This window comes from Oryx dammah, unplaced genomic scaffold, assembly GCF_014754425.2.
Source record: "Oryx dammah isolate SB20612 unplaced genomic scaffold, SCBI_Odam_1.1 HiC_scaffold_28, whole genome shotgun sequence".
Classification (NCBI taxonomy): domain Eukaryota; kingdom Metazoa; phylum Chordata; class Mammalia; order Artiodactyla; family Bovidae; genus Oryx; species Oryx dammah.
The window spans coordinates 29,247,135-29,262,053 of NW_024070212.1; the positions used below are offsets into that span (position 1 = coordinate 29,247,135).

General features: G+C 55.1%; 2 protein-coding genes across 7 annotated transcripts; both read left to right on the top strand.

Annotated features, from left to right (window-relative positions):
* The first annotated feature begins 26 nt into the window (after positions 1-26).
* Positions 27-5,751, top strand: PPM1J (protein phosphatase, Mg2+/Mn2+ dependent 1J). The gene is made up of 10 exons (XM_040231020.1): positions 27-379; positions 1,964-2,078; positions 2,543-2,830; positions 3,117-3,229; positions 3,514-3,598; positions 4,368-4,486; positions 4,691-4,754; positions 4,910-5,017; positions 5,134-5,285; positions 5,429-5,751. The coding sequence occupies exons 1-10, from the start codon at positions 54-56 to the stop codon at positions 5,574-5,576; spliced, it is 1,518 nt and encodes a 505-aa protein (XP_040086954.1). The 5' UTR covers positions 27-53; the 3' UTR covers positions 5,577-5,751.
* Positions 5,752-8,569: 2,818 nt separating this feature from the next.
* RHOC (ras homolog family member C) lies at positions 8,570-14,856 on the top strand. Of its 6 annotated transcripts, none has more exons than XM_040231032.1 (5): positions 8,570-8,668; positions 12,066-12,229; positions 12,776-12,896; positions 13,225-13,355; positions 14,225-14,856. In XM_040231032.1, exons 2-5 carry the CDS (start codon positions 12,074-12,076, stop codon positions 14,396-14,398), a joined length of 582 nt encoding a protein of 193 aa, XP_040086966.1. In that variant the 5' UTR covers positions 8,570-8,668; positions 12,066-12,073; the 3' UTR covers positions 14,399-14,856. The 6 variants fall into 6 exon arrangements, with proteins under 6 accessions (XP_040086966.1, XP_040086962.1, XP_040086961.1 ...); XM_040231028.1 differs by having other exon boundaries at positions 8,625-8,668; positions 11,987-12,229; XM_040231027.1 differs by having other exon boundaries at positions 8,666-9,232.
* Positions 14,857-14,919: the final 63 nt, after the last annotated feature.

Sequence of the window (14,919 nt, forward strand, 5' to 3'; positions counted from 1 at the left end):
GCGGGGCCTTCTCTGGGGCGGGGCCACGGCCGAGGGCGGGGCAGGGAGGCAGCATGCTAAACCGGGTGCGCTCGGCCGTGGCGCACCTGGTGAGCTCTGGGGGCGCTCCGCCTTCGCGCCCCAAGTCGCCAGACCTGCCCAACGCCACCTCGGCGCCACCCGCTGCCCCTCCACAAGCTCCTAGGAGCCCTCCGGCCAGGGCTGGGAGCGGGGGTGCGGCGCCAGCGAGGACAGTAGAGGCTCGAGCAAGCTTCTCCCGACCGACTTTTCTGCAGCTGAGCCCCGGGGGGCTCCGACGCGCCGACGACCACGCTGGCCGGGCTGTGCAAAGCCCTCCGGACACCGGCCGTCGCCTGCCTTGGAGCACGGGCTACGCCGAGTGAGCGCCCCCAGGGGCACCCTAACCAGGATGGGACTCCCCCTCCCAACCTCTTCCCCACCTCGGCATTCCCGGCCCTGGGATGCATCCCCCTCGCCGCGCTCGGTGCCAGGGGGCTCCCTTTTCCCAGGACCTTTGCTTTCCCTGGGCTTCGGGCCGCACCCGCTCCCAGCCCTTTCTCAAGTCGGGTGCAGCTTTTTCTCAGGATCTTCTAGCTCGCTGACTGTCCTCACCCGCGCCGCTTCAGAACCTTGTTCTCTCCCAGAGCCGGGAGGGTGAAGGGCCCGTGAACGATGAGTTGGCCAGTTCTCAGCCGCGGCCCCGTTGTTTAGTGGCCAAGAGAGGGGAGGTGTCAAGGGCCGGGGGTCCCTTGTAACATAGGAGATGGCAGCTGGAAAAATTCCTTGGGCTTCCCGATCCCAGCGCCCTAGTTCCCTGTCCCTCTTACCGTTCCCCTCCCCCTCCACACCCAGAAATAGCCCGCGACACCAGGCTGCCGCCGGCTTTCCCAGGGGCGGAAGGTTGGGGAGCGCCCGAGGGAAGCGGGAGGTCCCCCTTGAACACCCGTTGGTGGGTGGACTTGCCCTGGCCAGGCAAGGGAGTGGACCCTCGGGCCAGAGTGGTCAGAGTGGCGGGAGCAGCCGGCTTGCTCCAAGGCCACCTGGGTTTTGTTTGTCTGTCTGTATGCCATGAGGGATCTTAGTTCCCTGACCAGGGATCCGGGACTGGAGGTGAAAGCACCTAACCACTGGACCGCCAGGGAATTCCCTTAGGGGCCGTGGATTTTTAATGCATCTGCTGGGAAAGCAGAGCACTTAGGAAGCTGAGGGTGCCCAGGGGCTGAGGGTGGTGGCTGGTGGACCTGTGGCCCCACTATCACTTCCTATTTGGAAAGAGTTTGGGGTTGTGTGGCTCCAGCACAGTCCATGGGGTCTTCCACTCCTACCCTATTTCAATTCCTCTTTCCTGATATGGGCTGGTACACTTACTCTTTGCCAAAGCAGCAGAAACTGGGACTTCCATGTTAAGACGCCAAGCTTCCAACACAGGGTGCTCGGGTTCCACCCTGGTTGGGAAACTAAGACCCCACAAGCGGTCAAAAAACAAAAACAAAAAAACAAAGCAGCAGAAACTTTCACTGGATGATTTTAGGATAAAGGTGGGTGTATTCGTGAGGGTAGGGTGGGGTCTTGTGGATAGGGCACTAGAACAGTTTGCGGGGAGGCGCACCAGGGTGGATGTAGGATCTTGGCAAGCCAGGAATTAAAACCTCCTCCCCTTCATCCAGGCCCTCCCCCAGTGGCACCATCAGGATGTCCCCTTAGCCAGAGGTGGGTGGACTGAGGTGGGAAAGTGCTGCTGTGGCTGTGGCCTTTCTAGAAGGCGGTGGAGCCTGACACCCAGACTGTACTCCTTGTGACTTACCCTGCCTCCCTTCTCCTCCTCCCTCTGGCCTGGTTCCCAGGTGGCTGTGACCTTTCTCAGCTTGGCCAGCAGGCCAGAGAGGGTATGTGTGTCTAAGGTGGGAGTTATTCCAGGACCTGGCCTGGTATCCAACCTGATGTGGTCACTCTGGCCTGATAGGGTCATCAACGCTGGCAAGAGCCGGCACAATGAGGACCAGGCTTGCTGTGAAGTGGTGTATGTGGAAGGCCGGAGGAGTGTTTCAGGGGCACCTAGGGAGCCTAGCCGAGGCCAGGTAAGCCCCCCACCCCCTTTCCTAGCCTCCAGAGACACGGGAGACACCTCTCCCCAGGGATTCTAGGCATTTAGTTTTCATCTGAGCCATGCAATACCTCCTAAATCACTAGCTTTCTGCCTATGGCACAGAACCTTTATCTGACATTGCTCAGTTAGAGTCTACCATGTCAGTATGAATATTTAGTTTTCCACCTAAAATGTGGATGCTCATGTATTTATTGATGATTTAAATAATTACCATTGCTTATGTTTGCATCTTTATCCTTTGAGTTTGACTCTTTTGATACTTTGCTTTTAGACACATTGTAGGCCCTTGGTGAATGAATGAATAAATCTAATTTGCCTTTAATACCAAACTCTTGACTTCCTCTCTCATGTTTATATGGATGCCCAGAGTCTTGCTTTTCTCCCTGCATAAAACACACACACACACTCACTCACCTCCAATTTTTCCTTCCCCAGGGACTCTGCTTCTACTACTGGGGTCTGTTTGACGGGCATGCAGGGGGCGGGGCTGCTGAAATGGCCTCTAGGCTTCTGCATCGCCACATTCGGGAGCAGCTAAAAGACCTGGTAGAGATACTCCAGGACCCCTTACCGCCCCCCCTCTGCCTCCCGTCCACCCCGGGGGCTCCAGGTTCCTCTGATTCCTCTCAGTTGGTTGGTCCTCAATCCTGCTGGTCTTCACAGAAGGAAGTGACTCATGAGAGCCTGGTAGTGGGTGCCATTGAGAATGCCTTCCAGCTCATGGTAAGTGGGTGGCCCAGGCCAAGGGCCTGCCAGGCTGACACTCTGGTCAACTATGTATAGGAGTCAGGTGGCCTGAGGAGGTGACTCTGAGAACCCATAACAGCTTCAAAAACCTGAGCAGAACTTGGTTCAGAGGCGGGGAGGAGGGTGTGTTATACAGATGTCTTCCTTCCACTCCACCAGTGTGGCTGGCCTGGGCCAGTTTATTTCTGCAGATGTGGGCTGGGTGGCTCTGTGTATTGAGTCTCTTCTTCATCCACCCCGCTTTGACCCTTCCTCATGGCAGGATGGGCAGATGGCCCGGGAGCGGCGTGGCCAACAAGTGGAAGGGGGCTGCTGTGCGCTGGTTGTGGTCTACTTGCTAGGCAAGGTGTATGTGGCCAACGCAGGTGACAGCAGGTATGGGGTGGGAGCTTTTAAAAACCCCGTGGACGGGGCGGGGGGGTGGCGGTCAACTTTCTGGGATGGAGGAATAGAAGAGAATGAAGTGGTGTGTGTTAAAAATCAAAGACTAGATGGGGTCAGGAGGGAACACAGACAAGGAATGGCTTGAAGTAACTATGAGGGGGAAAAAAAAATGAGGTCTGGGTGAGGGACTCTGAGGGCGCGCCTTGTCTTTTTGGAATTCTTCATGAGAGGGTGCTGAGGAGAGCCAAGTCCAAATCTTTTCTTTCTCTGGGCAGAGCCATCATTGTCCGGAATGGTGAAATCATTCCAATGTCCCGGGAGTTCACCCCGGAGACTGAGCGCCAGCGTCTTCAGCTGCTTGTAAGTAAGAACCAAACCCTCTTCTCTCATTCCTTGTGGAATCTTGTGCCTCTCTGTACTGCCAGGTCCCAAGGACTCTCCCACCCCCACCATACAGACAGACAGCTCCTTACTGGAGCTTACTGGGAAGGCCCCTTCACAGACTAAGGAGTGCAGGGCTGGGCTGGAGTGGAGGACACAACAGGAAGGAACGTGGGCTGCCCCAAAGCTCCCACTGTGGCCCCCACTGAGGAAGGAAGTGCAGTCGGAGGTGGGGAAAGGAAACAGCAAGGCCCCTAAGGAACAGGATGGCTTGGGCTTTAAAGCAATGGCTTAGGAGCTGGGCTGCCAGGCTCTGGTTTCAGGACTTTGCTAATTGTGTGATCTTTGACAGCTCCCTTAGCTTCTCCATGCATCAGGATTTCCTACCTTAAAGGCTGTTATGAGGGTAAATGAGTTAGTATATGTTAATATGAGAACAGTGCATGTTACAGAGTAAATTACACTTAAAGTAAAAAGTGTTAGTCATTCAGTCATGTCCAACTCTTTGGGACCCCGTGGACTGTAGCCCACCAGGCTTTTCTGTCCATGGGATTCTCCAGGCAAGAATACTGGAGTGGGTTGCCATTTCCTTCTCCAGGGGATCTTCCTGACCCAGGGATTGAACCCAGGTCTCCCACCTGAACTCCACATAAGGGTCTGCTATAATTAACATCATCTGTACACTAGGATGTCCTGTAAACCTAATGCCCTGTGGCCCTCTGCTCTCTCTGGTCACTCCCAACCCCAGGGCTTCCTGAAACCAGAGCTGCTGGGTGGTGAATTCACCCACCTCGAGTTCCCCCGCAGAGTTCAGCCTAAGGAGCTGGGGCAGAGGATGCTGTACCGGGACCAGAACATGACTGGCTGGTAACACTTCCCTCAGAGCTGGGGCCCATTTCCATGGCAACACAACCAGTCCATGGCCAGCAGCAAGGTGGAAGCTGGAAGCCGGGCTAGGCTGGGAGTTGGGGGGTGTGTGCCCCTTCCTAAGGGGTTTGTATAAGGGGTGTGGCTCCTAGGGGAGAGGGGCTTTGATGCCTGGGTGATGCCTCCTCTACTCCCCCTCCCCAGGGCCTACAAAAAGATCGAGCTGGAGGATCTCAGGTTTCCTCTGGTCTGTGGGGAGGGCAAAAAGGTAAACTCCATGGTAGAGGTGGGAGAGGGCAGGAGGACCCACCACAACTTGTCTAGGGAGGTGGAGGTTCTACCTGAGGGTCGGGGTGGAGAGGGTCCATGGTCCCAGAGACTCGGGAGAGGGCTAGAGCAGCACCCCCTCCTCATTTTCTTTAGGCTCGAGTGATGGCCACCATTGGGGTGACCCGGGGCTTGGGAGACCACAACCTCAGGGTCTGCAGTTCCACCCTGCCCATCAAGCCCTTCCTCTCCTGTTTCCCTGAGGTGAGCTGCACGGGTGCCTCCTTAGCCGCGCCCTCCCCCCTCTGGGGGTCTCGGGCTAGCTTTCACCCGAGGTTGCTTTATCACCAGGCTCCCTCTGCACCCTCTTGCCCCACCAGGTACGAGTGTATGACCTGACACAGTTCGAGCACTGCCCAGATGACGTGCTAGTCCTGGGAACAGATGGGCTGTGGGATGTCACCAGTGACTGTGAGGTAGCTGCCACTGTGGACAGGGTGCTGTCAGCCTATGAGCCCAATGACCCCAGCAGGTAGGGGTTGTATGGTGGCAAGGGGATGACGATGGGGAAGGAAGGGACAAGGGAAGCGATGCTGGGAGACCCACGTGAGGGCCTGTGTACCCACCTTCCCATAGACGTGTTGGTACATGAATGTGCACATGTGCTCCTGGCAGGTACACAGCTCTGGCCCAAGCTCTGGTCCTGGGGGCCCGGGGCACACCCCGGGACCGTGGTTGGCGTCTCCCCAACAACAAGCTGGGTTCCGGGGATGATATCTCAGTCTTCGTCATCCCCCTGGGAGGGCCAGGCAGTTACTCCTGAGAGGCTCAAGCCCTGAACCTCCCACCACCATCCCAGCCTCTCCATGCTTATGCCTCTCCCAACCCAAATTCTGAAGTTGTCTCCCTGACCTTCTGTAGTGGCAACTTAACTGAAGAAGGGGTGCCAGTTAGATCTACAGTTATAGCTCTTGGCAAATAAACCAGATGAATAAAGATGTGTGTCTTTATTTACTTTGACTTAAAACTGAAGTTTTAAGTCTTTGGGGTGGTGGAAGGAATGCCAGAAGAGCCCTAAAAATGAAATGTTCCTAGGCTCTTTGCTCTGCTCTTCCTACTCCACACACTCTCGTCCTGTTCTGTGGCTTCATCCTAGAGCTGGTGTCTTCCAAGGCACCCTTTCCAGTCCAGACTTTTCCTGAACCTTAGACCTACATATCCCAGTGGTCTTCCAAACATCCCCTAGATATCCCACAAGCACTTCAACTCAACATTCCTCCAAATGAATCCATCATTTCTCCCACAAATACATCCTTCTCCTGGCTCTATCTCAGGGGGCACCAGCTCAGCTACTCAAATTAGAATTCTTGGAGCTGATCACCTTTGGTTTCTCTTTCTCCCTCATCAAGCTAGCCAATCATAAAGTATTGATGATTAAATATTTAAAAACATATTTCTATTAGGTGGCCCAGTGGTAAAGAATCCACCTGCCAATATAGGAGACACAAGAGATGTGGGTTCCATCCCTGGGTCTGCTTCCTGGGTCAAGAAGAGCCCCTGGAGAAGGAAGGAAATGGCAACCCACTCCAGTATTCTTGCCTGGGAAATCCCACGGACAAAGGAGCCTGATGGGCTACACTCCATGGGGTCGCAAAGAGTCAGACACGACTGAACGACTGAGCACACACACAAAGTCACTACTGTAGTCCTTCAGTATACAAGCCTCCTAACTTACCTGCTGATTTCATTCCCAAGCCACTTCCCTGTTTACCCAGTAAAGATTACACACAGCAGCCAAGGAGCCGTTTCTACCACGTGAATCTAAGTTGGTGATTCCTCTGAGAGAGCACTTCAGTGGCTCCTTACTGCACCTAGACCAAAACGGACACTCAGCTAACCCTAACCCTCAGCTCTTGATGGGGCCACTGCTTCCTTCTCCAGTCCTGTCTTTCTCCACCACCACCCTCTTGGGATTTCCACAACTCTGCGGGTCTAGCGTAGCTCCAACACATTTAAAATCTATGCATCACTGCAACTTGAACACTTCTGTTCTTCCACAGCCCATGCATGCCTGCACTACAGTGCTCGCCTCTTGTACTGTAACTGTCTATATGAGGACTTGGTACAGAGTAGCAGTGAAGTAGCAGGGGGCTGAGAGTCCTGCTGTTTGGGTCCTGGTGCCAAAAATCCAACTAAGAAGTGTGCAATCTCTCTGAGCCTCAACTTGCTTTCTGGAAAAATGGGCATTACAGTACTACCTCACGAGGTGGTTATAGGACTAAAGTAGTTCATGTATGCGTAGCCCGATCTATGTAATAAGGGTTCAATAACTATTACTTATCTTTAATTTGTCTGTATTCTGGATTTAGATCACAAGTTCTTTGAAGATAGAAACTGATCTGAACTGATTACATAGCTAGGTCTATTGAGCCACTTAAGAGGATTGGGACCAAACTGCTGTGGACCTCAGTTTCCTCATTTAGCAGATGTGTGGGTTTCTTGTCAGATCTTTAAAGTCTGTATGACTTGTAACATTCATTCATTCAGCAAATATTTGTTGAAAACCTATTATGTGCCACACATTGTGCCAGAAAGTGAGAAGGGACAGATTGAAGGATCACAGTGGGCAGCAGGGAGAGAGACCAGCTTTGGAGCCAGACAGGCCTGACTCTCTGAGATTTTGCTCTGCCATGTACATATGGCAAAATTTGGACAAGTCACTGACTTCCTGAGCCTCAGTTTCCTTACAGGTAAAAGGGGATGTGTATACTTAGCCCAAAAATCTGTGATGACTATTAAAAGCTATGTAGTGTACCCTGCGCAAGCTAATAAAATGTAAGTAGACTTCCTCATCCTCCATTCACTTCCTCATGTACCTTTCAGGGAAAAAGATACACGTGTTGGTAAATACTCAACACACAAGTCAAAGCAAGCTAGGTGTTCCTGTGCTACATGTGAACTGTGCTCTGTCTTGTCTGGCTCTTTATGACCCCATGGACTGTAGCCCACCAGACTCCTTTGTCCATGGGATTTCCCCAAGCAAGAATACTACAGTGGGTTACCATTTCCTCCTTCAGGGGATCTTCCTGACCCAGGGATTGAACCGGCCTCTCCTGCCTGTGTCTCCTGCATTGGCAGGCGAATTCTTTATCACTTGAGCCACCTGGGAGGCCTCTAGAGCACCTGGGAGGTGTCCCTAGAAGCACAGAAATAAGACAGTGCAGGTGGGAACCGAATTCTTAGCTGGGGAATCCAGAAAGATTTCCAAGAATGCCCTTTGAAGGATGGGTAGGAGTTGGAAATTCCGGGTAGAGAAATGGAAGGGAATTGCAAGGTGGAACCAAGTGCCCCTGAATCTCAAAGGTTCTGAAAGGTCTCCGAGGCTGGGGGATGATGCTGGGCTGTACTTACTGCGCAACGATTCTAAGAGGGTGGGCATTTCCCGCAGCCCCTTCCTCCGGCGTCCCCGAAGCCGCTTTTCCCAGTCCCGCCTCCCACGGGACACCACCCAGGTGGTGTAGGCGCGGGTGGCCGCTCAGCCACGGGAGGGCAGCAGCGGCCCTTTCCTGACCCCACCCCAGGCGCCTCTCAACTTTCCCGACGCCGGTCCGCCCGTAAGAGCTGGAAGGTGGCGCTGAAGCAGAGTCCTCCCGGGTCGAGTTCGCCGCGCCTAGCCCCGCCGCCCGCTCCTCCGCCGTCCAGGCATCTCCCGGACCCCGAGGGCCAGCGCTGGGCTACCGCCTGGGGCCGTGGACCGGGGCCGAGGGCGGGCGGAGCCAAGAGCCGCCCGGCCCGCCCCTCCCGGCCAGTCGCCCCTCCCCGCCGTGGCGCTGGAGGAGGGCGGGGCGGCGGGGCCCCGCGGGTCACTCTCTGCCTCCCGCACCCGCGGCGCAGCTGGAAGCGGCGGAGCGGAAGGTACCCCGGGTTGGGGCTGTGGGCGGCGGAGTCCTGGGCACTGGTCCCCGGCAGAGCACTTTCCCTCTTCTCCACTTGGCTGGAGCTCGGGGCGCCGGCCGGGGAGGGGCTTTGGCCCGAGCGCGGGCGCCTTCCCTCCCCTCGTACGCGGCGTCTGGGCGGCGCGGGGATCCGGGCGGCTGGGCCCCTCCCTGCCCTCCTGGGCTACCGTGGGGGGCGCCGGGAATTGTCCCGCAGGGCCTCTCGCCTCTAGGTGTCCGAGTCGAAGTCCGTTCCCTTCTCTCGGCTTCCCAGAACCTGCTCGGCAGGGCGAGGAGGAGAGGGGGCAACTTGGGTCTCCGCGAGGGAGCTCCCGCGTAGATGCTCAGCTCCCCAGTCTGGCGGCCCGCGGTGGACCTTGGCTGGGGTGTGAGTTGGGGCCCGAGTCCGGCTTGAGGTGGGAATTCCACCCCGCCGGGACTGTGAAGTGGCAGGAATAAGGGTGGGGTGTGACCGCGGGGGCTGCCACTGCTCCATGGTCTGGACCTCACCCAGGATGGTTTCTGGAGCCGGCCTGGAGTGAAGGTACGGGAAATTGGGAAGGATCCAAACCGTTTGTGTGTATGTGTGTGTGTGTGTGTGTGTGTGTGTGTTCCTTCACACTCCCCAACCTGGCTAAAGAGTATCCTGGGGGTTTGGCCTGGGGGACCTGAGGCCAAGTCACTTCTAGTTTTCAAGTCGAGGAGGAGGTATCTGATTTCTTCCCTAGACATCAGGGGTGGTCGTCAGCCCCTGGTTCATCTGGAAAGCTTGAGATGATTGAGGAGCTGTTTCATCCCAGGGAAGGCCGCAGGAGTTCGACTGATACCACGTCCTGTGGGGTTTGGTTGCCCCTCTTGAAGTCAGTGGGGCAGTTCTTCAGGGGTTGCCTCTCACAGGGAGCTGTTGTCCTTGCTGTCTTGGCCTTGGGCCTGGTGGCGTGGCGTGGCCTGGGCTGGGTCTAGGACTCATCTGAGCTTGAAGGGAAAGTGTTAATTGAGCTGGGGGAGGGTGTGCTCCAGATCATTCCAGCATGCCCCTGCCCTGGAGTTCTGGCCTCTGACCTGCACCATCTGGTGCTACCTAGACTGCCCTGCTGGAGTGGGAGAGGGCAGTGGCACACTCAGAGCTAGGCAACTGGTATTCACCCTGGTGGTGAGTGCCCTCCATCTGTCCATCAAGCTGCCTGTGCCAGGTTGGGGCTACGGAGGCCTGTCTTCCCTCAGTTGGACCAATGGACTTGTGGGAATGTGAGAGGGAGCTGGTCACTTGGGTAGAATTTCCAGGAGACCCCCTTTTCTGAAGGATGGTTTCCATTTGTGGAGGAAATCAGCTGGCAGGGTGAATGCCTTCTTGCTTGCCTTTTGGGATATCAGAAAGCCCCTGCTGTGGTGTTAGACAGTGGCCGTGCGCTCAACTCCTATAAATTCCATCTGATTCACGTCCGCTTCCCCTCATCCCAGCGTTGTGCACGCGTGTGTGGAGGGGAGGGAGGCCACCCGGGATCCCACTGCTGAAGAGAACTTGCCTTGGGCTGTAATATTCGCTTCCCAAAAGGCAGACCAGGGCCGGGCTGTGAGGTGGTGGTGGTGGTGTGTGGGGAGTGAGGGAGCTCAGCCTAGTTTGACAGGATGTGGGACTGAGAGAAAAAGCCAGGTTTGGGGCCGAGATCAGGTTACCGTCCCCTTCTTTCTTAACCACTCCCTGTGTGGCTGGCGCTGGAATTGGCCTTCATTTGTCTCCCTTTTGGAGTTCCTCCCAGCGCCGGCTCCAGCTCCCGCTCCTCCCCACAGCCTCGACTTCATCTCAGGCCCGAAGCCCGCCCTCTCTTCCTCCCAGGCTGGGGGCCTGGGAACTCCAGCCGGCTGGAGGTCAGCTCCTCTCCCCAGGGAAGGAGGAAGTGAGGCTCAGCTTCAGGGGCAAAAAGAAGCTGGCAAGGTGTGAGGAACTGTGCAGCTGGCCTTCGGTGTGTGTTGGGGGCAGGGGACACATGGAAACCCCGGGAAGCTGACTCCTGGCCCTGAGTCACAGGGAGGGGTGGGCAGGGCCTCAGGGTGAGCTGGACAGAGGGGAGGAAGGGGCCGTCCCAGGGAGTGGGTGGAGGTGATTCCCTAGTGGATTATTCTCAGTCGCTCTGCTGTGATAGATGTGTGGCTCCCTACAGTGTGGTCATTGTCCCCTGCCCGGGGCTGAGTGACCCAGTGTTGCTGCCAGGCCCAGGAGGAAGGGGGAGGCAGGCAGCCTGCCCAAGTGTGGGCTGTGGGCACTGCCTGGACTGAGCCTCCTTTGTGTACACGGGGCCCTGGGGACTGGGATGGGGTGGGCCAGGGAAGCTGGCTGGCCGCTGCTGCTGCCCTCCGTCTGGGTTCCCCGTGCTCTGCTCTCCTTCCCACCTCTGGGGTGATAACGTAGAAAAGCAACAGACTCTAGTCACACAGCCCTACTCTGAGTGCCTTCCCTGCCATGACTCCAAATTCCTCTTAGCTTCCATGAATCTCACTTTCCTAGTTTGTCAAAACAGGGAAGCTCACTACCTTCTAGGCTTCTGGGGACAGAGGGAGTGATTTTTGTCAAAATGTCCAACATAGAACCTGGCACCTGTTGTTTGGTCGCAAGGATGTATTCGACTGTTTTGCGACCCCATGGACTATAGCCCGCCAGGCTCCTCTGTCTACTCCTACCTCTGGAGTAGGTAGCCACTTCCTTCTCCAGGGGATCTTCCTGACCCAGGGATCGAACCCGAGTCTCCTACATTGCAGGCAGATTCTTTACCACTGAACCACCTTGGAAGCCCTACCTGGCATCTAGGTTATGAGTCTTTCCTTACCCACCCGTATCAGTCGGACTCTTCGTTTTTCAGTGGGCAGGCATGATTTGTGCTGAGTGAGGGACAGTGTGTTCAATGTGTTCCAGATTGGACCTTTGTAATTATTAATCTTTTGAAAGTATTGAAATCCTGGTAACAAATAAGTCTGACTTTAAACTCTGATATGTAGAATAGATAAAAACTGGCTTTTCTGGAGATACCCCTGGTTCCTGAGCACCCTTCAAGGTGTTCAGGGGCCCACAGTTGGTGAGTGGATTAGATTAGAACTCATGCTTTCCTGGCTCCGAAGTGGGTGGTTCTTCTTGTGTATTCTACTTGTGCATTCTAACCCATGGGGGAGACCTGTCCCTGACCTTGAGATTAGGAATTTCAAGCTCAGTTGCCTGAACAATTGGTTCTTGGCAAGAACATGCCTGAGCAAGCTCCTTTTCCTCCCTCCCTCCCCTCCTTTTGTCTGATGCCTCGGTTTCCAGAGAGGTCTTGGGGGCCCCAGAGAAGTGTTTTTGGATTCACTGGCTTTTCCCAACATCCCTGCTGCCTCTTCCCTGCCAGCCCTGGCCATGGCTGCCATCCGAAAGAAGCTGGTGATCGTGGGGGATGGGGCCTGTGGGAAGACCTGCCTCCTCATCGTCTTCAGCAAGGACCAGTTCCCAGAGGTCTACGTCCCTACTGTCTTTGAGAACTACATCGCAGACATAGAGGTGGATGGCAAGCAGGTAAAGGCTAACAGCCCCCTTCCCGTCTCACCTTGGAACCCCACCAGCCGCCATCACTTAGGGACCTAGAATGTCTGTCCTTACCACCTACCCACGTCCTGGTTTTACTCTCCCTGATGGAACCAGTGAAAGTTAGGAAGTGAAGTTGCAGTTTTAGAAAATCCGGATAACCTCCTGGTTTTTTTTAACACACTGGCTCTGTAATCGGCCCAATTCCTTTGCCTCTGGGCTTAAGTTCCCCCAAATGTAAAATGGGGAAATGGTAAGGTCTTCTTCAAAGTGTTTTTATGAAGATTAATTAAAATAGTGGTGCTCACAATGGCAACTCAAACTGCACAAAGATCAGTTTGTCTCAGGATTTAAAAGACTCACCTTATTTGTGTTGTGTGACAAGGATGAGCACTGTCCCTGGCACACAGTAGGTGCTCAGTAGGTAGACGCTCAGTGAACCTAAGGGATGGTGATTTCAGAGAGGACCTCTGGGTGGCGAGGCTGTGTGTGTGACTGGGGCCCTCAGGCTAGCTAAGCACTGGTCCTGCGTGTCAGGTGGAGCTGGCTCTGTGGGACACAGCAGGGCAGGAAGACTACGATCGCCTGCGGCCTCTCTCCTACCCGGACACTGACGTCATTCTCATGTGCTTCTCCATCGACAGCCCCGACAGTCTGGGTGAGGATGTTGGAAGGAGGGGACTGAGAACCTCTTGGAACCAACCAGAGGGAGCTCTTGCCTGGGCTCCTCTCAATCATCTTCAGAGGCTGTGGGTGTGGGTACTGGGGAGCCCCTTTAGCCTCTGTGGTAACTCTGGCCCTCGGAGGACTTGGGAACATGTGTACTGTGATGGGGAGGGGTTTTGAGCTGTGAAAGGGACTCTCATGCTGAAGAGCCTCTAAGACTCTGCCATGGGGAAGACAGGACTCAGGGGGAGCCTTCTAGCCTAAGTGGAGGCACAAACTTAGGTTTATCTATCATCCGCTGTTGGGACATGTCTATGCAGAAAACATTCCTGAGAAGTGGACCCCAGAAGTGAAGCACTTCTGCCCCAACGTGCCTATCATCCTGGTGGGGAATAAGAAGGACCTGAGGCAAGATGAGCATACTCGGAGAGAGCTGGCCAAGATGAAGCAGGTGGGTGCCATTGCCAGGCTGGGAGCCCTTGCGGAGGAAGGCACCCCGAGGGCGTGCAGGCTGGTAAAGGAGCCTCCCTCCTACTGACTCTGTGTTAGAGGTGATGGTGGGGTCCACTTCCTACCCCCTTGCATCTGTACCTTGGTGAGAGAACCAGTGATATTTGATGAAAGTGACGTGGGCAAAGTGACTTGTCTAAGGTCACTTGGCGTTTTGTCTGTTGTCCAGTTTGGCATCGGGGCTATTAAGATGAGTAAGAAAACTGCCACCCTCAGGGAACTGGGTTCCTACAGTAGATGCTTTGCTTGGGGTCTCCTGGGTTCACGTCAGGAGGTGTGAACTGATGGGGGCATGGGACGGGGAGGGTGTTGGAAGCAGTTGGGGAAGGCCAGGCCCAGACAGGGAGCTGACTAATTTGTGCACCTAGAAGTGGCTTTCCAGCCATAGGATGAATTAATTAGGATGAGCTGCCAGGATAGGAATATGGACAATAGAATGAAAAGAATGCTTTGAAGATAATTATGGCAAGATTTTAAACTGGGGACAGATATGGTCAGGTCAGCATGTTAGAAAAATGATTCTGGCAGCTGTAGAGGATGGATTGGGTGAGAATGGAGGCAGGGAGGTGAGTCAGGAGACTGTAGATCTGCATTCAGTCAAGGGAAGGGAGTACCATGGGATATACGGCTGGCTGATAGAAATTTGAAGGTAAACATGAGTCTTGGGTTTCTTGCTTAGAAGTTGTCCATGGTGGCTGAGGCTTGGGTGCTTTGAGGGAAGGGGGCTGGAGTAATTATTTTAATTGTAAATACAGATGAGGTGCACCTGACCAGCAGCTTTCTCTGACCGCTGTCTGCCTACCTTCCCAGGAACCTGTTCGATCTGAGGAAGGCCGGGACATGGCGAACCGGATCAGTGCCTTTGGCTACCTTGAGTGCTCAGCCAAGACCAAGGAGGGGGTGCGGGAGGTATTTGAGATGGCCACTAGGGCTGGCCTTCAGGTCCGCAAGAATAAGCGCCGGAGGGGCTGCCCCATTCTCTGAGATCCCCAAGACCTCCCCTCCTTCCTTCAGGGGGTTGCAGAAACTCCCTCTGCCCCCTGTGACCCCAGTGTATCAGGGATCCTTGAAGGCTCCCTTTCCCAATTCCCTCCTGCCCGGGACTGCATTGAGTTTCCCCAGCCCTGACAGTGGTGGCCGTAGGCACACCCCCTCCCACAAGCACCCTGGGAACAGAGGGGTACATCCTGCCCCTCAGAGCACAGCCCCTCCTCCTGTTGCCTCCGTCCTGGGGTGGGGCTCTTGATCCCTTTGGCCTTCCCCAGAGGATCATCACACCAGCACTTTATATACACTTCCTACTCACAACAGATCTGGGGTAGGGGACTTGGCAGGTGTAACCGAGTCCCAGGCCCCTGGTGTTTTTCTGCTTTGGGCAGGAGCCTTGTCTCTGGCTATTCTTGGTGTGGGGCATGAATAAAGGCCACAGGCTCCAAAGTGTGTGTGTCTTGTCTTCCTGTCTTTCTCTTCAGGTCCCTGTCTTAGCTGTGAGCCTGGAGTCCCAT